Here is a 26313-nt window from a genome sequence, read left to right on the forward strand (position 1 = left end):
AGAAGTGATGGAAGGTGAAGGAGATAACATTTTACTGGAGTGGGCAGAGAGGCCTACTCAACCCAGTAATGTTTCAGCAGACCTAAATGAATAAGGGAGTCAGGCACATGCCCACGGGTGAGAAAAGCATCCAGGTAGAAAAACAGCAGGTGAAGAGGTCCTAAGTCAGGAACAAATTGATCTAGTCAAGGAACAACACAACTAGTACAGCTAGAGTAGAGTGAACAAAAAGAACGGTGGTAGGAAATACAGTCCAATAGGCAGATGGAGTCAGGATGGATGAGATTTTTTTTATTACTGTAATTAGTCACTGGATGATTTTGTGCAGGTCATTAGATATACGATCAAATTTTCATTCTCAAGAGACCACCTGGACCGCTGTGTGGAGAGGAGACAGAAGAAAAGGGAGTAATAAAAGCAGGAGCAGGAAGAGGCGGTCCTACAGTGCGGGAAAGAGATGGTGAGATCTGGACTGTGTGGAGAAAAGTGGAAACAGTCAAGATATATGTGACACTAGAACCAATACGCCTGCATATCAGCTGTAAGAGAAGGGAAATAAAAAATGATCCTGGGACTTGCCTGAGCAGTTGGGTAAAAAGTGGTTCTATTTGTTAATATAGGAAAAACTGGAAGGGAAATGGGTTTGCAGAAGCTATAAAATTCTATTTAGCTGTGTAAAGTCTGAGATTCCTATGTGATTTGTTAAGTGGAGAAGGTAGTTATTTGAATCTGAGGAGAGACTGGCAGAGATATAAATTTAGGAGTTCTCAGCATATAAGCAGTATTTAAATGACAGGAAAAATGAGTTTACCTGATGTATGGATAAAGAAGAAAAAATGTCGTAGCACTGAGCCCTGGGCCACTGCTCCATCTAGAACAGTGGTTCTCCAGTGGGGGTGATTTCTCCTCCCAAGGGACATTTGGCTGGGTCTGGAGACATTTTTGATTGTCATACCTGGGGAGGGCATGCGTGTACACTACTGGTATCTAGTGGGTAGAGGCTAAGCATGCTGCTAAACATCCTACAATTCATAGGATGAACCCCAACAGTAAAAAATTATTTGGCTCAAAATATCATTAGCGCAGAGGGTGGGAAACTCTGATTCTGGGGGCGGGAAGAGAAGACTGAAAAGGAATAGTCAGAAAGCCAAAGTAATAGAAGCTGAGAGAAGATAATGTGGCAGGTAGGAAGGCTTTGTAAATTGTGCCAGGTGGTTGAGTTCATAAGGGTTGAGACATGCTCTTGGATTTAACAATGTGGGGTTGGCTGGTGACCATAAAAAACATGGTTTTGATGGAGTACTGGGAGTGAAAGCCCCATGGGAGTATGTTCAAGGGAGAAGAGAAGGCAGAAAGTAGAAATAGCAAAAAACGGTAACTTCTTCAAATTTTGCTCTAAAGATACACAAAAAAATACAGCAGAAGCTGTGCAGCAAAGCGGTAGGTCAAGCAACTATGGTTTTTATTGGAAGATAGGAGATACTGGAACAGTATGTGACTGGTTGGATCTAACAGAGGACAACAGATTAATGATGAAGAAAAGAGAAAAGATAATTGCAGAAGTAAAGTCCTAGGTTAGGCAAGAAGGAGCTTAAGAATAAACAAAAGATGAAAACTTTTTCTGTATTAGGTTCAACTGAACTATACAGTGATCTATAAGTGAATTACCTTCAATCAGTTGTTCAGTTCTCCAGTACAAACATTCTTTATTATAGATTTTAAAAATTTGACCAATTGCTGGGTGATAACCATAAGAAGCAAGGTATATTTTTCTGTTCTCCTCTAATGTATACTACATTTCATTTTCTATCAGTTGCTGGGAATATTACTAGTTCTTTAAATATCTGTCTCATGAATAAATGAACATACAGGGAAAGTCTATAATGAACTAGATAATCAAAGCTATATTAATCATATAACCTTTTATTCAAAGAAATCTGTATTTACTTACAGGTATTAAATTGCATATGTGTTCTTGAATGACCTGGCTGGTAATAACAGTGGTTAAATCATTTACACTGAAATAAAAGATACTGTATTCTCTGGAGAATACAGATATAAAATGGTGTATTTCTAGTCTTAACACAGAGCTCTTACCATTTGATGGTTAGGTTTCAACAGCTGATGACATATATAGCACGAAAAAGAAATTAATTAAGGACACGAAATAAGGGGAAAATCATTATAATTTCAAGAAAAAAATAGTGTAAAAGATTTATTTTTCTTTCTCTCAAAATTACAACTTGAAATTTCATCTGCTCATTCTACCTTGTATTGCTAATTACTCTGGCAAATGGTCCACACCTAGAAGGGCTGATGAAGGGGTGAATTATTTTTTCTTCCTTAATCCTTTCTATCTCATTAAATATTTAATGTGGTGGAATAGTATACAATATATATTTTAGAAGGGTACTAAGGCTCTAACAATTCCAACATCTCCACTGGAGAAGTCTAATTGGAATTAGAATACTCTAATAGCTTTTCTCCCAATCCTGTATTTTTGGAATTTCAATTATTTTAGTTTTTGGGTATAATTGGGTATAATTTCATAAAGAGCAAAAATCATTTATGGTAGACATTTTCCTTTGAGTTCTGTACACTTCAGTAGAACAAAAACAAAATGAACAAGCAAATTAAAAAAACCCTTATTTGGGCCAGATATCATTTTAAATAGTAGTTACCTAAGTTTGTAATTTTCACATCAGACCACTGAGAATGAGTGGAGTAGATATTAGCATTTGAGCTCCTGAGGTAACAGGAACTGTTTTTCTTTAATCCTTCTCCTTGTGAAGCCTGGGCTAAAACCACCAGAGCAGCAGAATGTCATGTAGGGTTGGGATGGGAACTCAGCTACCTCTGAAACTCTTCTGATATTTTCCTCCCTATATCATAGTTTTCTACTTTCACCATGCCTACAATTCCCTCCTTTCTGTTTCCTTCATTATAGTGTTTTAGTTTTCTAATATACTCTTAAGCAAGCCAGCATGCCTTGCCTTTGCATCCTGTAGAAGTCTGCTTTAACTGGAGGTGAACTCTTTGAATCTGAATTGTTCCTCCACCTTCTTTCCTATCTTAATCTTAAGTAGCATCTTCCCCATCTGTAATTTTAAATAGCTTTTTCCCTGAGAGTTACCTTGCTGAGATCACAGAAAGACAAAAGAAGCTATTTCCAAAAACACTCTGAACAACAACATTGTCAGAACAAGTGTGTCCCAAGATGAGATGACTTACTCTGCACAGATCAACAGAGGAAGAGATAAATTCTTCTTTAAAAAAAAAAAACAAACCACAGTCATTTGTTTTAGTACCTCTTAATTTACTTAAATAAACATTCTTCATTGGTGTTTACCTCCCAATTATTTAGCTTTTTTATAAAAGTGATTTCATAGGTAGTCAAATTCATAGAAACAGAAAGTAGAATGGTGATTTCCAGGGGCTGGGAAGAGGGGGAAACGGGTGGTTGTTTATAGAATTTCAGTTTTTCAAGATGAAAAAGTTCTGAAGATCTGTTGCACAACAATATGAATATAGTTAACACTACTGAACTGTATTCTTAAAAATGTTTAATTAAAAAAAGTATCAGATTCTTCTACAAAGCAGGAAAGAATATACAATAGGAAAAAGACTATCTCTTCAACAAATGGTGTTGGGAAAACTTGGACAGCAACATGCAACATAAACAAACTGGACCACTTTCTTATATCACAAACATAAATTCAAAATGGATGAAAGACCTAAATATGAGACCAGAAACCATAAAAATCCTAGAAGAGAACATAGGCAGTAACTTCTTTGACATTAGCCTTAGCAGCTTTTTTCTACATGTCTCCTGAGGCAAGGGAAACAAAAGCAAAAATAAATTATGGGGGGGCGCCTGGGTGGCTCAGTTGGTTAAGCGACTGCCTTCGGCTCAGGTCATGATCCTGGAGTCCCGGGATCGAGTCCCGCATCGGGCTCCCTGCTCGGCAGGGAGCCTGCTTCTCCCTCTGACCCTCCCCCCTCTCATGTGCTCTCTCTCTCTCTCATTCTCTTTCTCTCAAATAAATAAATAAAATCTTTAAAAAAAAAAAAATAAATAAATTATGGGGACTTCGTCAAAATAAAAAGCTTCTACACAGCGAAGGAAACAATCAGTAAGATGAAAAGGCAACCTATGGAATGGGAGAAGATATTCGCAAATGACAAAGCCAATAAAGGGTTAGCATCCAAAATATATAAAGAACTTATAAAACTCAACACCCAAAAAACAAATAACCCAGTTAAAAATTGTCAGAAGATATGGACAGGTATTTCTTCAAAGAAGACATCTGAAGGGCCAAGAAGACACATGGAAAAAAAAAAAAAGACACATGAAAAGATGCTCATCATCACTTACCATCAGGGAAGTACAAATCAAAACTACAATGAGGTATCACCTCACACCTGTCAGAATGGCTAAAATCAACAACATAAGAAACAACAGGTGTTGGTGAGGATGTGGAGAAAAAGGAACACTTGTGCACTGTTGGTGGGAATGCAAACTGGAACAGCCACTGTGGGAAACAGTATGGAGGTTCCTCAAAAAGTTGAAAATAGAACTATCCTATGATCCAGCAATTTGCACTACTGGGTATTTACAAAGAATACAAAAAAACTAATTCAAAGAGATACATGCACCCCTATGTTTAAAGCAGCATTATTTACAATAGCCAAATTATGGAAGCAGTCTAAGTGTCCACTGATTGACGAATGGATAAAGAGGAGGTACATATATACAATGATTATTCAGCCATAAAAAGAATGAAATCTTGCCATTTGCAATAACATGGATGGAACTAGAGAGTATAATGCTAAGTGAAGTAAGTTAGAGAAAGACCAATACCATGTGATTTCACGCATGTGGAATTTAGGAAAACAAAACAAACAAGGGAAAAAAAGACAAAACAAGAAACACACTCTTAATCATAGAGAACAAACTGATGGTTACCAGAGAGGAGATGAGTGGGGGTGAGGAGGTGGGTGAAACAGGTGATGGGGATTAAGGAGTGCACTTGTTGTGATCAGCACTGAGTTTCATATGGAATTGTTGAATCACTATATTATACACCTGAAACTAATATAACACTGTATGTTAACTGGAATTAAAAACCTTTTAAGTATCAAATTATATATATATATATATATATTTATTTAGAGAGCACATGTGTGCCCATTCCAATGCGTGAGCGGGGGTAAGAGGGACTGGGGGAGGGGGGAGAGGGAGAGAGAATCTTAGCAGGCTCCACACCCAGCATGGAGCTGGACGCTGGAATCAATCTCATGACGCTGAGATCATGACCTGAGCTGAAATCAAGAGCTGGATGCTTAACCAACTGAGCCACCCAGGCGTCCCTCAAATTATGTATTTTTAAATACATGCAGTTTACTATATATTAAATACAACTCAATCAAGCTGTTTTTGTTTTTTATTTATTTTTAAAAAAGATTTTACATATTTATTTGTCAGAGAGAGAGAGAGGGAGCACAAGCAGGGGGGTGGCAGGCAGAGGGAGAAGCAGGCTCCCTGCTGAGCAAGGAGCCCAATGTGGGACTCAATCTCAGGAACCTGCGATTATGACCTGAGCCGAAGGCAGATGCTTAACCAATTGAGCCACCCAGGTGTTCCTCAATCAAGCTGTTTTTAAAAAAATGCTTTCATGGAAGTCAGTTTTTCTATTATTTTTGGAGAACTTAAAATTAAAAAAAGAAATATATATATATTTTAATATTTTTAAGTAATCTCTACACCCAATGTGGGGCTTGAATTTATGACCCTGAGATTGAGAGTCACATGCTCTACCGACTGGACCAGCCATGGGCCCCTGGAGGACTTAAAAATTTTTTAAGTTATATCAAGATCTGACTGACTCATTTCACTTAGCATTATGATTTCACCCATTTGTGCAATTTAAGAAACAAAACAAACAAGGGGAAAAAAGAGAGAGAGGGAGACAAAACAAGAAACAGACTCTTAATTATAGAGAACAAACTGATGGTTACCAGAAGGGAGAGGGGTGGGAGAATGGGTTAAATATGTGATGGGGATTAAGGAGTGCACTTGTTGTGATGAGCCCTGGGTGAAACATGGAAGTGTTGAATCACTATATTGTACACTAGAAACAAAGATAATACTGTATGTTAACTAACTGGAATCAAAATAAAAACTTAAAAAAATAAAACTAAAGTTTTTGTCAAAAACAAAGTAACATCAAGATCTCTAACAAATATTTTATTAGTGTTACCTTTTGTCAAAATTCTTTAAATGTGATCCTGTTGGATTACAGAGATAATTTAAAGTTTTATGTTAAGCTCATTTTTAGCTTTGAAAATAAGAAGATTACAATATGTTCCCCAAATTACTAATCTGTGACTTTTGCTCAAATACTTGATATTTGTGATAAAATGACACTACTGCATTTTAAGAGAAGCCCCAGGTTTTAACTCATATGCCAAACACTATGAGTATCTTAAGTCTGCATAAGGCTAGGCAAATTCTACATGAATTTAATTCTTTTACTATTTTGAAGAAAAACAATTAAAAATTAGTCACTATGTCTTTTTTAAATGGTGCTCTGAAGGTAAAGATCTGCCCATAGGAAAGCACCTTTTTAGACACACAAATACTCAGCCATGTCATATACATTCTTCCAGTCTTTCCAAATCTCAGAGAAAAATTTTCAGGATTCTTGTATTTTACTAAGGGAAAGGAAGACCTGCTCAAAAAGATCTGAGAATATATGAAGAATGAGTAGTTCTTTCCTAAGTTAAAGACAAACTAAGAATGAGAGAATACCTCAAAAATACTTGTTGAAAATTCACACCTATAATATTTATGATACTGCTAGACCCTCATACAAAAAAAATGGGAGTAGAACCTTAACTTCCCCTGAACTGTCCTACCCTACCTGGACTCCAAACTATTTCAACTCTTTCCTGCTCCTCTCTCAGGATCACTTATTTGCATCAACTTCATCTTTACCTTGAGCCACTACTCTCCCAGCACTTCCCCCTAATAATGTTTTCTACTTCAGGCTTTCAACTGTTTGTAAATTTCTTGGGCATACAAGAATAATTACTGGAAAACAGAAAGCATTCAACACATCCAGTGCTGAACAATGGGACATGGGCTAGATGTCTAAAAAGATTTTCAGACCAGGAAGACCTAAGAGGTAGCAAAAGGACAGAGCTCTATGGGCTCAAACCTGAAGAACTGATGGTCTTAAGAGAGACTTTGGGAAAAAGAGGTAAGACACTCTAGAGGAAATGTAACAATGGCTTGGAACTAGAAACGAGCGCAGCACATTCGGAGAGAGACAGCAAGGACAGTTTACACATTTAAAGAGCAGAGATTCTGGAAGAAGTAGATCGGAAGGACGGGGTCTTCAAAATAATGACTGGATGGTAAAAATAACAACTAACAGTGCCAAGACTTACTGAGTACTTCTATATGCTAGCCTAATGCTCTACATATATCATTTCATCCTCATAGCAAACCTATAAGGTAAGGATTATGCTCTTATAATTTTGTGGGTGAGGAAATGGAATCTCAAGAGAGGTTAACTAACTCATCTCAAATCACTCTAATGATTTCAGGTGTCAGGATGTGGATCCAATGCACCTGATTCCAATGTGGGCTTCTTTTCCACTGTACCTAGTATTGGTGGCAGGGAGTAGTAGATTAATTTCTAGTGGTATATATCAGAGTGGTAGAACTAGTAGGCTAAAAGGGAAATGAAGTTAATGATTTACAATTCGAGTTTAAAAAAAAAGGAAACCAATAATTAATACAGATGCTAAAGAGAACTTTTGTACCAGAGGCCAAACAGTTTACTTTCATAAAGATTTTATCTTTGGGGGCACCTGGGTGGCTCAGTCGGTTAAGCATCTGACTCTTGATTTTGGCTCAGGTCATGATCTCAGGGTCTTGAGATCAAGCTCAGCAATGGGCTCTGCACTGGGCATGGAGCCTGCTTGAGATTCTCTCTCTCTCTCTCTCCCTCAGCTCTGCCCGCCCCTCCCCGCGGCCCCCAGCTCTCTAAAATTAAAAAAAAAAAATTATCTTTTGTATACAGTATGCTCAAGATTTAATTTCAGAAGAGTCATTAAACACAAGAAAAGAATTTAAGTTCTCTAAGGGAATACTTAAATTATGTAATAGAATATTATGCAGCCATTAAAAAATATTTTTGAAACATTTTTAATAACTTGGAAAAATCACTTAGGCTATAATAGGGGGTAATTATAAGGCTATCATTGAGAAATAGGGGGATATAAATTATGAGGTTAATGGAAAATAGCAAAAAATAAAAGAGGATGGATGAAACATGTTAAAATCATAGAGGTAATTATACTTAGGAGGACAACAGGTGATTTAATTTTCTTTATATTGTTTCCCATATATTTCAAATTTACTATAATGGACACATACTATTTTTAAAATCAGAAAAAAGGAGTAACTAGCAACAATAAATTTAATTTCCTTTCATGGATGACATACATGTTCCTTCTTCCTCATTTTCCTTCTGTTCAGTTTTCAACCCAGTATTTCAGGTAGAAATGGGCATACTTACTCATATTTCTGTAAGTTTGATGATCCTTGCATAGGTGGCACTATTATGCAGAAAAGCACTGGGCACTTGTTTCTCAAAGGAACTTAGGATCATGGCTAAGCACACAGGCTTTGAAGTCACACAGAACCGCGTTGGAATTCCTTTCTTGTAATTTACTTATTGTGTGACCTGAGGCAAGTTTCTTAACCTCTCTCAGGTTAATTTTCTAATATGCAAAAAGTATTTATGATATTTTCCTTACAGAGGGTTGTTATTATAATTTAATAAGCTAACACATACACGTGACACAAAGAACTCAATAAAAGGTAGTTAGTATTTGAGAAGTGCTGTATTCTCTATGCTACACAAACTAGGATCATATTTTTGTCCAAAACAGGCTAAAAATATCCTCAAAAGTGAAGTGGCAGTACTATGTATGTTCCTGCACTACATCCTAAAGGGATCTGCATGGTTAAAATCTCTCTACAATTGAAATCCATTTCCTTCATTGTGCTTCCTATATTTTGTTATTATTTCATTTGCTTATTTTTTGTATCTCACACAAAACTAAGCTCCATGACTAAGTGTGTTAGTTAATCTCATATATCCAGAGCCTAGTATAATACACAGGTATGGCTGGTCCTCAATAAACATTTGTCAAACAGATAAAACTTCATATTCTCCCAATTGCAAATCCTGTACCTGTGTGTCTCAAAATATATTTTGCAATACTTAAGTACTGGAAAAAGTAAACTAAAGGTGAAAAGCATTTCCAATCTACCACAGTATCACTCTGCTACCACTTCCTTTCCTCCTTACTCATGCAGCTAAGCCTAGAAAGAGAGGCCTAATTCCATCAGGAGTCAACATGAGCTCTCCAATCAGGACACAGTAACAATGTACTGTGTGGCACTCTTTCTCAATTTCACACTTCAGAAAAGTGGCCATTCTAAATAGTAACTTATAACATTCTCAGAATTGCTAGTATGTACTGAAGAGTAAGGTACCACTTCCTAAGGATACAAAAAAAAAATTCACATAATTAAAAGCAAAACTAAACACTAAGTCCTCATTTCTCATATGAAAAATATGGGTCATGATCTCTCTCCAACAGGATTATCGTGAGGATTAATGGAGATGGAGCATGTAAAGCACTTAGCAAAATACTAACCACAGTGATTATTATTAAAACACAATCCTGAAGTGAACCTCATTCAGAGGTATATCCCCTTGGGTGAATTTTTTTTTTTTAAAGATTTATTTGAGAGAGAGAGAGAGAAAGCGTGAGCATAGGGAGAGGGGCAGAGGGAGAGAATCTTTAAGAAGACTCCTGACTGAGCACAGAGCCTGAGGCGGGGCGTGATCTCATGACCCTGAGATCATGACCTGAGCTGAAACCAAGAGTCGGATGCCTAACTGACAAGCCACCCAGGCGTCCCTGAATTAATTTTTGAATATCAAAATTGCTTAGTAACTTGAGTCTCATATTAAGATTTCATTGTATTGCCTTCATTTTAACTTTTATTTGAAATCTTTTTATAATTACATTTTAATTTAATATCTACAATTTTATAATTTGAATTGAATTTTACTTTTTTTTAATGAAAGTTATGAAAAATCATACTAAATTAGGTTATTAACAAATATTCTTTAAAAAATGATATATTTTACCTGGCCATTTCCAAGCAGAGATGTATCTTTTCCTATTAGAAAATAGGATCCAAAAAAGAAAATAAAGGCATGACTGAAACCCAGGGTGGTCCAATAAAGAAATGTTTTAATGCTTAGTTGACGGTTTTTACTAATGTCTCTGTATATTAAAAAAAAAGAGAGAAAAAAAAGCATATTAGGATTCATATTTTTTACCTACTATTACAATTTGATAGTTAAAAAACAAGATGGATATTTTATTTAAAATTGCTTGAAAATATTAGCAGAAAGAATAAACCTGAATTTATAAGTCACTGTTTATAATAATATACATCTGTGGAACAGCTTACAGTTCACTTAATGTATTTAAATACCCTTTCTCATTTAAGAAAGGAACATAATATAGGCATAATAATTCAGTTTAGGTGTGAGAAGTTGATCTATTTGTATTATATTCTGTTGTAAACATTCAGTCACTCTGCTAAGACTGTCTCTTTTTAGTAGAGTCATTTGAATTCAGCACTGAGGCTCCTAATCAATTTCATATCCATCAACAGCTATTATGGGAAGAACAGCCTGTGCTAATCTTAGGTCAAGCCCAGTCCTAGGTATCCTGGGAAATCAAGGTGAGTTATTGCCATTTCTGGATGACTGAATACCTTTATAAGAGTGGACATCTGGTTAATGAGGGAACCATAAGCTAGCTGGTCCTGAGGAATAATTCCACAACTCTGTGATTACTTGCTTGGTTCTGAAGAAGCAGGGATAACCCAGAAGATATGGAATGGGAATTAATGTCCTCAACCTCTCATTTTTGCATTGATTATGACTCATTAATTTGTCAATGCTAGAACATGAACTAATTTTTTAGAAATTCTGAGACAACCAATTACTGAATAACTTCTTTTGTGCACGTAAGATGGAATATTACTGGTTTTCAACAGTAAATGGAAATTACACAATTGCCCAATGCATTCCTATTATGAAAGTGTTCATTCCTAAAAACACTAGAAAAGTTATTCAAATTTTTTCTTTGATGTTCAACAATTATAAGCCATAAACTAAAGTACTTGCCTTAGTAAAGTATTAATCACCAAGACACTACCTAATATATTTGCTTATTTATAAGGTGCTTTCAAAAATTGGTAACTAGGTAATATATTATTTTCAATCAAAAGTGTTTCAGACATTTAATACTGGAAAATACTTACCGATAGAGGGTGGGCTTGCTCTGCAATACATGAGGATCTATATGCTGTTCCAATAGACTATATATCAGAATAGGTAGGGAAGTAAAACAAATATTGTATAAAGTCAGGTACACGCTGTCATATAGTGTCTAGAAAGAGAAATTGGTAGGAATTTTGAGATTCTAAACTATGTATTACTGTTATGTATATGATCACAAAGAAGTATATTAAAAATAAGCATTAGAATTATATAGCTTTTTCCAATTCACACAAATATCAATTTTAATAATTCCAATTTGCTTCTTACATAGACATAAACATATAATATTCAGATTTATATTCTTGTGGGAATTGGAACATTTTGTTATGTCAAGTGATCCATTTTTTTTTTTTTAAAGATTTTATTTATTTATTTGACAGAGAGAGGTAGAGGCACAGCGAGAGAGGGAACACAAGCAGGGGGAGTAGGAAAGAGAGAAGCAGGCTTCCCACCGAGCAGGGAGCCCGATGCGGGGCTCGATCCCAGGACCCTGAGATCATGACCGGAGCTGAAGGCAGTCGCTTAACCAACTGAGCCACCCAGGCACCCCAAGTGATCCATATTTATAGTGACTTGGATCTACATTTCAAGATTCTTCACAACTTGGTTACTGTGATGTAATTTTACACAATTCTCCTACATGCATCCTAGTCTTTATATTATTCCTTTGATATGCTATACATAAATAGTTTTGCTTTTATGTCTCTGTCTTCCTATCTAAGTCCTACATTTCCTTTAAGGCATTTTCCAATGCCCAAGCAGATATTTGGAATTTAGAGTTACAGAAGTAACTCTAAATTGTAAACAGAAGTGAAAACAGTGATTAAGGATAGAGACAACCCATGAAAAACCTAAGATAAACTATTATTTCTTTTTTTTGTTTTTAGATTTTATTTATTTATTTGAGAGAGCGAGAGGGAGCAGGGGGAGGGGCAGAGGGAGAGGGAGAGGGAGAAGCAGACTCCCCTCTGAGCAGGGAGCCCGATATAGGGCTCGATCTCAGGACCCTGGGATCATGACTGGAGCTGAAGATAGATGCTTAATCGACTGAGCCACCCAGGTGCCCAAGCTCTTACTATTTCAATTAATCAGAACAAAAGTCTTGATCAATTAGAGATGTATAGTGTGGTATGTGAAAAGGATGCTCAATTAGCCAAAAGCTGTAAGTCCTAGTATGGTATAGTTATTAACTTAGCTATGTGATCTTGGGCAAGTTACTTAATTTCTGTGGATTTCAATTTCATTTTCTATAAAATAAGACAGAGTAGATCAGGAAAGGCAAATATGTGACACGTGTACAACCACGGACCCACATGTGCTCATTATAGCTTACTACTAACCAATTACAGGGTTTTCTCTCTGAGCCTATAGCTTTAGAACCTTTCTGAATGTAGCATTCCTGGTGGTCTCTATCCATTATTTAGAATTAGCTTCTGAGATAAAGCTTATATGTCATTACTGGACACAGTCACTAAGCTTTCTTCCCAATCCAAAAAAATTCTATCAAAAAATAAATGAGGTAATCTCCCTATTAGTTACCCTGACATGGCTTGATACAGAGTTTACAGAAATATTAAATGTAAGTTGAAAAAAGTTACCCAAATTATCTCATAAGCTGTTTAAGAGTTAGTATCCTTTTTTTTTTTTTTTTTTTAGAAAGCATCCAGAGGTGCCTGGGTGGCTCAGATGGTTAAGCGTCTGCCTTCGGCTCAGGTCATGATCCCGGGGTCCTGGGATCGAGTCCCGCATTGGGCTCCCTGCTAGGCGGGGAGCCTGCTTCTCCCTCTGCCTCTGCCTCTCTCTCTCTCTCTGACTCTCATGAATAAATAAATAAAACATTAAAAAAAAAAAAGCATCCAGAATTGAATATATTTTGGTATTAACATTCATTTCAACTTGAAAATTAGAATAAATATTGTCAATGTTATACTGATCAAATACACTAATTAGGCAAGTTTTGTCTATTTATCTGAAGGAATAGGAAAAATGTAAAAAAATCCCTCCAACTATCTATCAAAAACTGAATACACATATCTTATTCTAAAAGGATAAATCAAAAGCTTCTATTTACTTACTTGTTGAGAAAACAAACAGTAGAACTGATATAAAAATTGGGGTGTGATAAAGCACACGTTCTGAAAAACAAGATTAAATGGAAATAATGAAAATATTTGGGTCTGAAAGAGAAATGAGTTCTAAAAATGGCTATTAAAGAACCAGAAACACAATCCCAGTTGATATGGTAAGTAGAAGATCTGCTCATAAGAACTTGTCCCATTATTTAACAATGTCTAAAAGAATTCTAAGCAGGACCACAAATGTCAGAATGAAAACACCTTGGACTCTTATTGCTAAGCAATGCCATAATTTTGAATTTACAACCTTCCAGCTATTATTCAATACTTTTCATATATAATACAATAAGTATAGTTTATTAAACTTTAGGCTACAATAGCTTTAAAATAAAAAATATTTAAAACAATAAATGGAACTAGGAAAACATCTTTCCATTTCAATATACTTATATCACAGCAAAAGTTAATAAGGTAGAGAAGAACTACCAACATCATTTATTAGCAATATGCAATCTACCTGTGTTCTTTCATTGGCTTATAGCTATTATTTATAGAATATATGCAATATAAGATATTCTGGTGTACTAAATGTCTTGGTACTCAGGAGCTCCTAACATGGGTTCCACTGAAGTTCACCTCCCCCAAAAGGGTTAAGAGATAAAACAGTATTTCAACATAGTTTTCTTGTAATCCTATGTATTTTACTTTATGCATTTAAAGCCCCTTTAATAAGTAGTTTATACATCTCACTAGACTACCAAAAGGTCATTCATGGAACAAAAAAGATGAAGAACCTCTGCTTGAAACCTCTGTATTGGACTTAAATTAAAACTTATTACTGGTTCAGGACAAAATAACATGAAAGAAATAAAATTAATTACATTCTAATTTGCATAGGATAAAATGTATCAATTTTAAGTGTGAATTTTGATGCTGACAAATGTATATACCCATGTAACCACCCCCACAATCAAATCAGAGAACTTCTCTATCATGCAAAGTTCTCTTATAACCCTTTCCAGTTGGTGCTATCATCTGAACCCTCGGCCTCAGGCAACCACTGATTTGCTTTCTGTCAGTAAACATTAGATTTATGACAAAAATCTTGATATATTCCATAAACTTATTTTTACCTATAGAAACAATTTTTAAAAGAATAATTTGAATGGTAACCGCATATCTTAAATTGAAACCTATATTACTATGTCAGTAAACGATTGTAAAATATCTCCATGAAACTCACCTTATAAAAAAAATACTGTACAAGGGTAGCTATTCTAATATAATAAAAATGACCATGAACAAAAAGCAACTTGGAGAGGAATTTAAATCTAGCTATTGCATAGTCACTGTTTCTTGCAGCTTGTCTTCCTTCTTTACCCATGATTCCTATAATAAAGAAGACAAAACAGCAAGTTCATTGATAACTGTTAAGTGTGATTTTCATAATTTATCTGCAATATCTTAATTATCTATAGCAGCTGAACCTGGACTTAGGATCACTATATCCTAATATATAGCACATAGTAGATTCCCAAAAAGTTGTTCGACTTAAATCAAATAGGTAATTAATACAAAGCTACAATATATATACCAGGCATGTAACATCAAGTTTCAAAGACTCAGGATATAATAAAATACAATTAATATAAAAATAATATTCAAAGTTCAGGATCTAATAACATCAAGTTTTACACTAATAGACACAAAGTACTAGTTAATAGATTTCTAATGGAGAGAAGTGCTATAAAACAGCTTTAACTTTGTTATTTCCAGTGAACATAAAAAATATCCAAATTGAATGATTTGAACCTAGCAAAAATGAGCATGTTTAATGGTTTTAAAACTTTCACACACAAGTCAAACAAAATGTGCTCTTTATTTATTGAACTTATTTAAAAAGGAACCCATGATTTTGTTCATTATTGGATTCAACAGGCAAGAAATATTTCAATAAATATAACTAGAACAAACATTATAGAGCAAACAAAAAGACTTACAAAAATTGTATGCTCAACAAAAATTCTTGCATCATTAATAGTGAGAAAAGCTATCACACTCATAACTTTTTATCTTTCCACAATTGTACCTAAAAAGTTACACATGAAATAGCAATTCACCATATTTAAATGTCTATGTGCACACTTTGAACAAATGCCAAGTATATATATATTTTAAATGTTTAATGTGACAATATTGCTCCCTACTTGTTTCTTATCTAATTGAGATGGGACAAAAGTGTTTTTTAAAAGTGTACAATATCACTTGAAATTAGTACATAATTTTATCTGATAAATATGACTACATTTTTAAGGTTATAGTAATCTTTTAGGTTTCAAAAGAGTTATTGCCAAGTTTGTTTTTTTCAATCTGGAAACAGCTTTGAAAAATCATTTTTCAAAATTATAATTTTTATTTCTGTCATAAAAGGATTAAAATTTTCCAAAATGTATAGATAGAGATAATTACATTTATAACACCTAGAGAAGACCACTATTTTTGGTCTGTATCATTTTAGAATTTTTCCTTCTGCACTTCTTGGTGTGTGTTTAATATATATACAAACAAGTGTACAAAATGAGATTGTTTTATAATCTGCTATTGTCATTTAATATATTATGGATATTGCTTATAACATGTTTTTGTCAACATATTCATTTATTTTCTCAAAAAAAAAATGCCTGGATGCATAATTGCCAGGTCAATAGGCACACATTTAAAATTCTGTTATACATAATAATGCAGGGTATACCAATTTACACTCCCACTACTACTGTATACAAGGATTTGTTAATTCTATACTTTTGCCAATTCCAGGTTTATCATTTTTTGTAATTTTTGCCAATCTCATAGGCAATTTTACTTGTGTTTTTTAATTAGTGAGACTGAACACTTTTTTCATGCATTTATTATTCATTTCAGGTATCTCCTTTTGTGACAACTGATGACTTACATCCTTCCACATATTTTACCAAACTGTTTTTCTTATACTCCTTAACTTGTTAAGACCTCACATACTATAAATATTAAGACTTTGTCATCTATTTTGCAAATGTTCTTTATTAGTTTCATGTTTAAAATTTGCATTTGGGGGTATTTACTTCTGCCACACATACTGATCTCTTCCTTTACTTCCTTGCTTTCTTTTATATTTTTACTAAAAAGATCCTTCCATACCTCAAATTACAAGATTACTCATTAAATCTTTTCTTCTACTACTTTTTGTGGTCTTTAAATTTTTTTTTTTTAAGATTTATTCATTTATTTGAGAGAGAGAAAGAGAGAGCACGTGAGCAGAGGAGGGACAGAGGGAGAGAAAGAGAATCCCAGGCAGATTCCTTGCTGAGCACGAATGCAGGGCTTGGGGCTCAATCTCACAGAGCCTGAGATCATGACCTGAGCCGAAACCAAGAGTCGGATGCTCAACTGACTGAGCCACCCAGGCGCCCCTCTTTAAAGTTTTCTAAATCTTTAATCCATATAGAATTTGTTTAGCTATAAGCAATGGAAAGGAATCCAACTTCTTTTTTTCCCTGAATAACCAAACCAGTTATATATATTTTTTTATCAAATAATGTCTCCCTACTTATTTGAAACATCTCCTTTGTTATGAACTAAATTTCCAGATGTTTTGAATCTATTCTGTTCACTGGTCTGTTACCATACTAGAATCAAACTGTTATACTGTAGCTTTTTATGCTTTAATGTATGGTATAGGAAATCATCATCAAATTGTTATGGAGATTTATGGGAAACGACAGTATACAAGTTAGAAAGAAAATTTAGTTATCATAATGAAGAGTTAAATTAGCCCAGAGTAAGGAATTGATCTGAGAGCTACACTGGAAATATTAGACCTGAGAACTACTTCATAGGACATTATAGAGGTGATTCCAGAACAGTGATTAGCCTCTTTTCTAACTCTAAAACTTTATCTACTTCATTAAAAAGCCTTCATACTTTTTACCTTTGTGTCTGTATTTGTATAATAAAGTTATTTAGGAAAACAGGTCAGAATATGGTTTAAATATAAAATGACTGATAAATATAATAAAATGATATTAGTAATCTAAATCCAACAAAAATTTTAGGCAAAAATTGAAAAGAAATTAGAATAAAAGTTATTAAGTTAGAAAATTATTTGAAATTTTATATTTATTATTATAGTTTAGTATAATTTCTTGTTTCTAAAATTGTCATTAGAATGAGTTGCAGAATCTTTAGATTGAAAAATAAGAGTAAATAATAATAACACTCTGTAACAAAAAATTGAAACCATGAGGAAGACTATGTAAACCACAAATTTAGAGTTTAAAAATGATAAAGTAATGTGAGAAAGTACTTTAAAAGGTAAAAATGGCAAGTAAAAATAAAATTACTTTATTATGAAGGAGAACTGGCAAAGATAAAATTTACTAACATGGTATTTATTTCCTTGAAAATTTGTAATTAAAGTATCCTAGGGATGCCTGGGTGGCTCAGCCGGTTAAGCGTCTGCCTTTGGCTCAGGTCATTATCCCAGGGTCCTGGGATCAAGTCCCGCATCCGGCTCATTGCTCAGGGAGCCTGCTTCTCCCTCTGCCTGCCACTCCCCGTTTGTGCTCTCAATCTCTCTCTCACAAATAAATAAGTAAATAAATAAAATATCTTAAAAAAAAAAATTCTAAATATTGGGCTTAAGTATAATGGCCTTCTGAGGGGGATACACTGATGTATTACTACATTGCACTCAGATATTTGATATTGCACTTTCATCCACAAAAGTAAAATTCAAAATCACTAAATAATTATACCAACTTTAAAAATTCAGGAAAAAAATTAATCACCTATGCCGACATGTGCTTCTTGTATCATGCTTACATCATTAGCACCATCACCAACAGCCAATGTTATAGGTTTCTCAGGTGAGATTTTTATCAGTCTTATTACCTGAAAGATATACAATTAGTTATTTATTATAAAATTTCAATTTTCTTATATAGTCATTTATCTGAAACGACTGTTATAAGAACAGTTGAATAATGAAAAAAATTAATTTTGTATTAGACAATAATATGCACTGGGGTTCATTTTCTGAGGAGATGTTAGGACTGTCTTTCAAAAATGTCATAGCAAAAGAGAATATTATCTTTGGATTTTATGATGGGAAGCAAGACTCTTAAATACAGCTTAAATGTGTAAAAAGCTCAATAATAATTGTGTTAGAAAATAATTACACATAAACTTTGTCAGGCAAAATTTTCTCTTTCTTAGGAAATTATTCTTTTTGTTTAAAGTAGATGAAAGAAAACTATTTTCTCTTGTCATAAAATTTAAGGAATTTTAAAAAGCAACCAAGATTAAATTCAATAAAATCAAAAGAAAGGTTTCTTTGGAATTCTTGAACATACTTAAAGAACCTAGGTATTAGCTCTGTTTGGTCTCTAGTTTTAGTCTCCACAGACTGGGGTACATGAATTGTAACAATATAGGCATTTTGGGGGCGCCTGGGTGGCTCAGTTGGTTAAGCGGCTGCCTTCGGCTCAGGTCATGATCCTGGAGTCCCGGGATTGAGTCCCGCATCGGGCTCCCTGCTCGGCAGGGAGTCTGCTTCTCCCCCTGACCCTCCCCCCTCTCATGTGTTCTCTCTCATTCTCTCTCTCGAATAAATAAATAAAATCTTTAAAAACAAACAAACAAAAAACCAAAAAAACCCAATATAGGCCTTTTAACAAAATCCCATTAAGCCAAAAAAATGTTGATGTCTAATTTATTAGACCCATATGAGAAACAAGCAGTGTGTAGATGTGGATTTCAAAGGGTATTTGTGAAAGATACAGTATAAGACCCAAATTTTAAATCAAGAGTTATAAAAAATATCCGTATAGACTTTCACTTGAAGCACAGCTGAAATTTAAGTATTTTTTGTATATAGCTTTAAATCATAAGAACTGACTTTTCAACTTTTTACTAAAGTTTCATCACTTAATAGCCACTTTTAACAAAGAGAATGCAGGAATAAGCAGAAAACCACCTGAAGTGGAAGAACTGAAGTCTAACAGTCTTTCTCACAGCTAAATAACTTATGAAAACTATAGTTATCACAATTCAATTTGTGTCTCAGCAAAATCACAAACTGATACCCATCAAAGACTTTGTAGGTCATTATGAATAGTTGAAACTAATATTCACTCTGAAAATTCCAAAGGTCTAATGCACTTGGTTAACATTCAAAATGTGAGAAGTGACTTAGTAACATTCATATACTACATACTACCAAATAGGACTAGATAAGGCATTAGCCTTAAAGAATACCTTTACTTTTTTTTTTTTTTAAGTAGGCTCCATACCCAGTGTGGAGCCCAGTATGGGGCTTGAACTCATGACCCTGAGATCAAGACCCGAGCAGAGATCAAGAGTCAGATGCCCAACTGACTGAGCCACCCAGGAACCCCCAAGAATACTTTTAGATCTAAATATCTTTCTGGAATGTTTTGTAACACAAACATACCTTTGCTTTTTGCAGTGGTGCCATACGACAGCACAATACAGCTGAACAATTTCTGCAAACTTCCATAAATAGTTTTTCATGCTCCCTGAGTGCAAGAGACAGGCTGGTCCCATCCACCACCAGCCCGTGCTGAATCACATGATCCTCTTTAATTCTAAGAGAAAATAATTATACCCTCTGTTAGATACATTGAAGCCACATTATTTATAGTCATTTAGTAAATAAAAAATTCTTACAAAAAGATGGACCATTTACCCATAGGCTTTATTGTTACAAAACTGATATGCCAGGGAAGAAACTAAGTTATGATTACCTGAAAACTGAAATTAAGCAGAACTGAGAGTGACTGATATGAGTAAAACAGATGATACTCAGTTTTACAATGAATTGATACAGATATAGTAACTGTATTTTCTAAAATGTGAATTATAACACGTAATCAGAGGATACTTTCCCTAATTTTAGTATGAAAAATCTTATAAAAATAAAAACACTATTAGTTATACTTTAGGAAATCCTAATTTAAAAAAATTAAATGCAATCAACAATGTTCAGGAAAATTCATGAGCTAGATTCACCATGTGAGCAGGAAGGAATGAAGGAATCAAAATTGTCTTTTGATATTAACCCCTTCTATGTAACACCAGATATTACTATGGTAGAACATGGATAACACCTCTCTGTGGGCATATGCTATATGAGTACCACTCAAAGTATGGTCTGATTACTGACAGCTGGGAAAACTGTTGCCAGGAAGAGACAAAAAGCTTGCATCGGTATGTGAATCAACTACAATACTGGGCACACTATTTTGTTCAACTGTTTCTCCCCATTCTCCCTTAGTAATAAGACTTTCGTGATAAAAGAAGCAGTGTCTAGATTTATATTCTGCTGCAAACTCCTTTATGTAGTTAAAGGCCAGCACTCAAAGTAGCACTGTGCTACATCCATAAAGTAAATACTATAGTTCACCACTGGGTTAACAGTATAGCAGACTGCTACTGAGAAATACCCCTCCATTTTTTTTTTTTTTAACTTGGTGTCTTGTTTTTTAAATTTTTATTTAATTTCAATTTATTTAAATTGAATTTATTTAAATTTATTTACATTTTATTTAAATTCAATTTATTTAAATTCAATTAATTCATTGTATTATTAGTTTCAGAGGTAGAAGTTTGTGATTCATCAGTCTTATATAATACCCAGTGCTCATAACATTGCAAGCCCTCCTTAATGTCCATCACCCAGTTACTCCATCCCTCCACCTCCCTCCCCTCCAGCAACCCTCAGTTTGTTTCCTATGCTTAAGAGTCTAAGTTTGTCTCCTTCTCTGATTTTGTCTTGTTTTATTTTTTCCTCTCTTCCCCTATGATCCTCTGTTTTGTTTCTTAAATTCCACATATGAGTGAGATCATATATGTATTTCTCTGATTGGCTTATTTCACTTAGCATAATACCCTCTAGTTCCATCCACGTCATTGCAAATGGCAAGATTTTATTCTTTTGATGACTGAGTAGTATTCCATTGCATATACCACATCTTTATCCATTCATCTGTCGATGGACATATCCCTCCATTTTTATTCTATTTTTCCCAGCTTTGTTGAGATACAGTTGACATTTAACATTAAAGGTATGCAACGTGACGATTTGTTACACATATATACTGCAAAATGATTACCACAATTAGGTTAGTTAACACCTCCATCCCCTCATGTAATTACCATTTTTTTGGTGTGGTGATAAATTTAAGACCTACTCTATTAACAATTTTTAAATATATAATACAGTACTGTTAATTATAGTTATCATGCTGTACATTAGAATCCCAGAACTTATTCATTTTATATATAAGCTAAAGGTTTGTACCTTTTGACCATCATCTCTCCATTTCCCCCATACTCTGGCCTCAGACACCACCATTCTACTCTGTTTCTATGAGTTCAGCTTTTTTAGATTCCACCTGTATGTATTTGTCTTTCTTGGTCTAACTAATTTCACTTAGCATACTGCCCTCAAGGTCCATCCATGTTGTCACAAAAAAAATTTCCTTCTTTTATAGCTGAATAATATTCCTGTGTTTACTTACACACACACACACACACACACACACACACTTTTCTTTATCCATTCATTGAAAAACAGATACTTAGGTTGTTTCCATTCTTGGCTACTGTGAATACTGCTGCAATGAACATGGTGGGGGGTGCAAATATCTCTTTGAGGTAGTGACTGCATTTTCCTTGGATATATATCCAGAGGTGGGACTGCTGGATCACACAGTTCTATCTGTAGTTTTTTGAGAAACCTCCATATTGTTTACCATAGTGGCTATACCCTCCTTTTTAAAAAAATTTTTTATTGTTATGTTAATCACCATACATCATTAGTTTTTGATGTAGTGTTCCATGATTCATTGTTTGTGTATTACACCCAGTGCTCCATGCACAACGTGCCCTCTTTAATACCCATCACCAGGCTAACCCATCTCCCCACCCCCCTCCCCTCTAGAACCCTCAGTTTGTTTTTCAGAGTCCATCGTCTCTCATGGTTCATCTCCCCCTCTGATTTCACCCCCTTCATTCTTCCCCTCCTATCTTTTTTTTTTTTTAACATATAATGTATTATTTGTTTCAGAGGTACAGATCTGTGATTCAATAGCCTTGCACAATTCACAGCGCTCACCATAGCACATACCCTCCCCAACGTCTATCACCCAGCCACCCCATCCCTCCCACCCCCCACCACTCCAGCAACCCTCAGTTTGTTTCCTGAGATTAAGAATTCCTCATATCAGTGAGGTCATATGATACATGTCTTTCTGATTGACTTATTTCGCTATACCCTCCATTTTTAAATCAAAAGTGAGAACACTATCAAATGAGCAACAAGCTATAAAAACTAAACATGTATCAACAGATTTTAGTCTTATAAAAAATCTTTTATCAGCTAAAATGATGTCTTTCACAGTATGCCTTATCACTATTGTGTTACACTGTAACTAATAAGTGGTCAACAATTATCTTTTACAATGTAAAATTTTAAAGAATGTATTTTTCTGTTATTAATTGCCCAGTATCTGAAAGCAACACCACATTGACTGTTTTTCCCATCTACTGGCCAATCTTTACTTAGCAACCTGTGCTCCCTCCAATGCGTTCAGTCTAAGCACTGCCTGAGCAGAAGTCTCAGAAGAAGGGGGTAGCAAGCAGCCAAGAGTGGGAGAGATCAGATCAGTTTTCTTCTGGAACCTTCCCAAGGCACTCTATTAGGTTTTCTCTGGACAGGCTTTATAAGTCACCATATTACCTCACTAACCATGAGATATTTATGAACGATGGGAAAGCATCTCACAGTTCTGGCAAATAGTAGGCAGCATCTGTTCATCTCTGTGGCTTCATGTCTCAATACTTCCCATACCCTCTTTTCCATCTCTTGTATTCTCTGGCCATACTCAACTACCATCACCTCTCTCTCAGCTCTGGAAATTTGCATATGTTGCCCCTAATGCTTTTTCGTGTTACTCTCTGACCAGTTAACATTTCTTTTGGGAAACAACAGTCTTGAGTTTTTCCACAGAGCTCTGTCGTCTAGGCTAAGCTTCCCTCTTCTATCCACCCACAGCTTTCTGTTCTTGCCTGTTACAATCCAGTTGTGATAGGTCTAGGACAGTATATCCACTTGTTTTTCCTATACACTGTAAGTATTCTGAGAGTAAACAATACGCCTTATATGACTCTGTATTCCAAATTTTAGATAGCAGACCATCAATACATGTTTGTGAAGGAACGGGTATATAAACTAAAACTCTCAAAGGTATGGAATTTTTTGTTCTACCCAAGATTTTTAGAACAGACATTTCCTAGAAGCCTGTAAATCAAAATCCTATCGACTTCTCTGGTTATTTCAGGAAATATATTCTACCAAAAAGATGGTATATCTAAAAATATAATATAAACTTCATATAGCAAGCCTAAAAAAAGACTGTAGTCTTTACTTTATAATATAGCTTTTGTACAAAAAGGGGAAAAATAATATCCATAATCTTAACAGATTCACTAAAAGCACATATATAGAAGACTTAAAGAAAACATTCTAAAATACAATAATTATCTTTAGATGGCTGTATTATGTTCCATCATATCTTTTTATTTTAATTTTATGTTAATTTATTATGTTATGTTAGTCACCATACAATACATCATTAGATTTTGATGTAGTGATCCACGATTCATTGTTTTCATATAACACCCAGTGCTCCATGCAGTACGTGCCCTCCTTAATACCCATCACCGGGCTAACCCATCCTCCCACCCTCCTCCCCTCTAAAACCCTTAGTTTGTTTCTCAGAGTCCATAGTCTCTCATGATTCGTCTCTCCCTCCGATTCCCACCCCCCTTCATTTTTCCCTTCCTTCTCCTAATGTCCTCCATGCTATTCCTTAAGTGAAACCATATGATAACTGACTTTCTCTGCTTGACTTATTTCACTTAGCATAATCTCCTCCAGTCCCATCCATGTTGATGTAAAAGTTGGGTATTCATCCTTTCTGATGGCTGAGTAATATTTCATTGTATATATGGACCACATCTTCTTTATCCATTCATCTGTTGTAGGGCATTTCGGCTCTTTCCACAGTTTGGCTATTGCGGACATTGCTGCTATGAATATTGGGGTGCATATGGCCCTTCTTCTCACTACATCTGTGTCTTTGGGGTAAATACCCAGTAGTGCAATTGCTGGATCATAGGGTAGCTTTATTTTTAATTTTTTGAGGCACCTCCACACTGTTTTCCAAAGTGGCTGAACCAATTTGCATTCACACCAACACTGTAAGAGGGTTCCCCTTTCTCCACAACCTCTCCAACATTTGTTGTTTCTTGCCGTGTCAATTTTTGCCATTCTAACTGGTGTAAGGTGGTATCTCAGTGTGGTTTTGATTTGAATTTCCCTGATGGCTAATGATGAACATTTTTTCATGTGTCGGTTAGCCATTTGTATGTCTTCTTTGGAGAAGTTTCTGTTCATGTCTTCTGCCCATTTTTTGACTGGATTATTTGTTTTTGGGGTGTTGAGTTTGAGGAGTTCTTTATAGATCTTGGATACCAGCCCTTTATCTGTAGTGTCATTTGTAAATATCTTCTCCCATTCTGTGGGTTGCCTCTTTGTTTTGTTGACTGTTTCCTTTGCCATGCAGAAGATTATTATCTTGATGAAGTCCCAAAAGTTCATTTTTGCTTTTGTTTCACTAGCCTTTGGAGATATTTCTTGAAAGAAGCTGCTGTGGCTGATGTCAAAGAGGTTACTGCCTATGTTCTCCTCTAGGATTTTGATGGATTCCTGTCTCACACTGAGGTCTTTCATCCATTTTGAGTTTATCTTTGTGTATGGTATTAGAGAATGGTCAAGTTTCATTCTTCTGTATATAGATGTCCAATTTTCCCAGCACCACTTTATTGAAGAGACTGTCTTTTTTCCATCGCATATTTTTTCCTGCTTTGTCAAAGATTATTTGACCATAGAGTTGAGGGTCCATATCTGGGCTCTCTATTCTGTTCCATTGGTCTATATGTCTGTTTTTGCACCAGTACCATGCTGTCTTGGTGATCACTGCTTTGTAATAAAGCTTGAAATCGGGTAACGTAATGCCACAGCTTTTTCTCTTTCAACATTTCCTTGGCGATTCGGGGTCTTTTTTGATTCCATACAAATTTTAGGATTGTTTGTTCCAGCACTTTGAAAAACATCATTAGAATTTTGATCGGGATGGCGTTGAAGGTATAGATTGCTCTGGGCAGCATAGACATTTTAACAATGTTTACTCCTCCGATCCATGAGCATGGAATGTTTTTCCATCTTTTTTGTGTCTTCTTCAATTTCTTTCATGAGTGTTCTGTAGTTCCTAGAGTATAGATCCTTTACCTCTTTGGTTAGGTTTATTCCGAGGTATCTTCTTCTTTATCATTTTCAGTATTTTTTAAATGGACACTTATTACTTTTAAAATCAGGATTAATATCTTAGAAAGCATATATAAAGTAAATGATTCTGAGCAATTAATTTCTATGTTTTAGGGAGTTCTTGTTGACATTATGGTACTTAAATGTTTAAGCAGCCACAATGGTGGTGTCACTACTCCCAAGCTGTAGTATAAATTACCTAGATCAACCCCGTTTTTGAATTCAAACAAAGAACCTTCTGAGAGTTGTAGTGTCTCTTTAAAACATTCCTTAAATAAGTTTTCCTTTGATGAAATTGAGTTTAGTACCACATCAGTGCCTGCATATCAAATGTGAATAAAGC

At 34.9% G+C, this 26313-nt stretch overlaps 1 protein-coding gene across 2 annotated transcripts in view; it reads right to left on the minus strand.

Annotated features, from left to right (window-relative positions):
• ATP11B (ATPase phospholipid transporting 11B (putative)) overlaps window positions 1-26313 on the minus strand; it is a 121371-nt gene that overhangs the window by 22256 nt on the left and 72802 nt on the right. For both annotated transcript variants that reach the window (XM_064584827.1, XM_064584833.1), the window contains exons 20-25: window positions 20013-20166; window positions 18349-18451; window positions 14766-14911; window positions 13523-13582; window positions 11429-11556; window positions 10239-10377 (exon numbers count right to left, since the gene is read on the minus strand). In XM_064584827.1, the coding sequence (XP_064440897.1) occupies window positions 10239-10377; window positions 11429-11556; window positions 13523-13582; window positions 14766-14911; window positions 18349-18451; window positions 20013-20166 (730 nt within the window). The remainder of the gene's footprint in view (window positions 1-10238; window positions 10378-11428; window positions 11557-13522; window positions 13583-14765; window positions 14912-18348; window positions 18452-20012; window positions 20167-26313) is intronic.

Source organism: Mirounga angustirostris, unplaced genomic scaffold (assembly GCF_029215605.1).
Source record: "Mirounga angustirostris isolate CCGP_5_RB_7025 unplaced genomic scaffold, mMirAng1.0.hap1 SCAF_1, whole genome shotgun sequence".
Classification (NCBI taxonomy): domain Eukaryota; kingdom Metazoa; phylum Chordata; class Mammalia; order Carnivora; family Phocidae; genus Mirounga; species Mirounga angustirostris.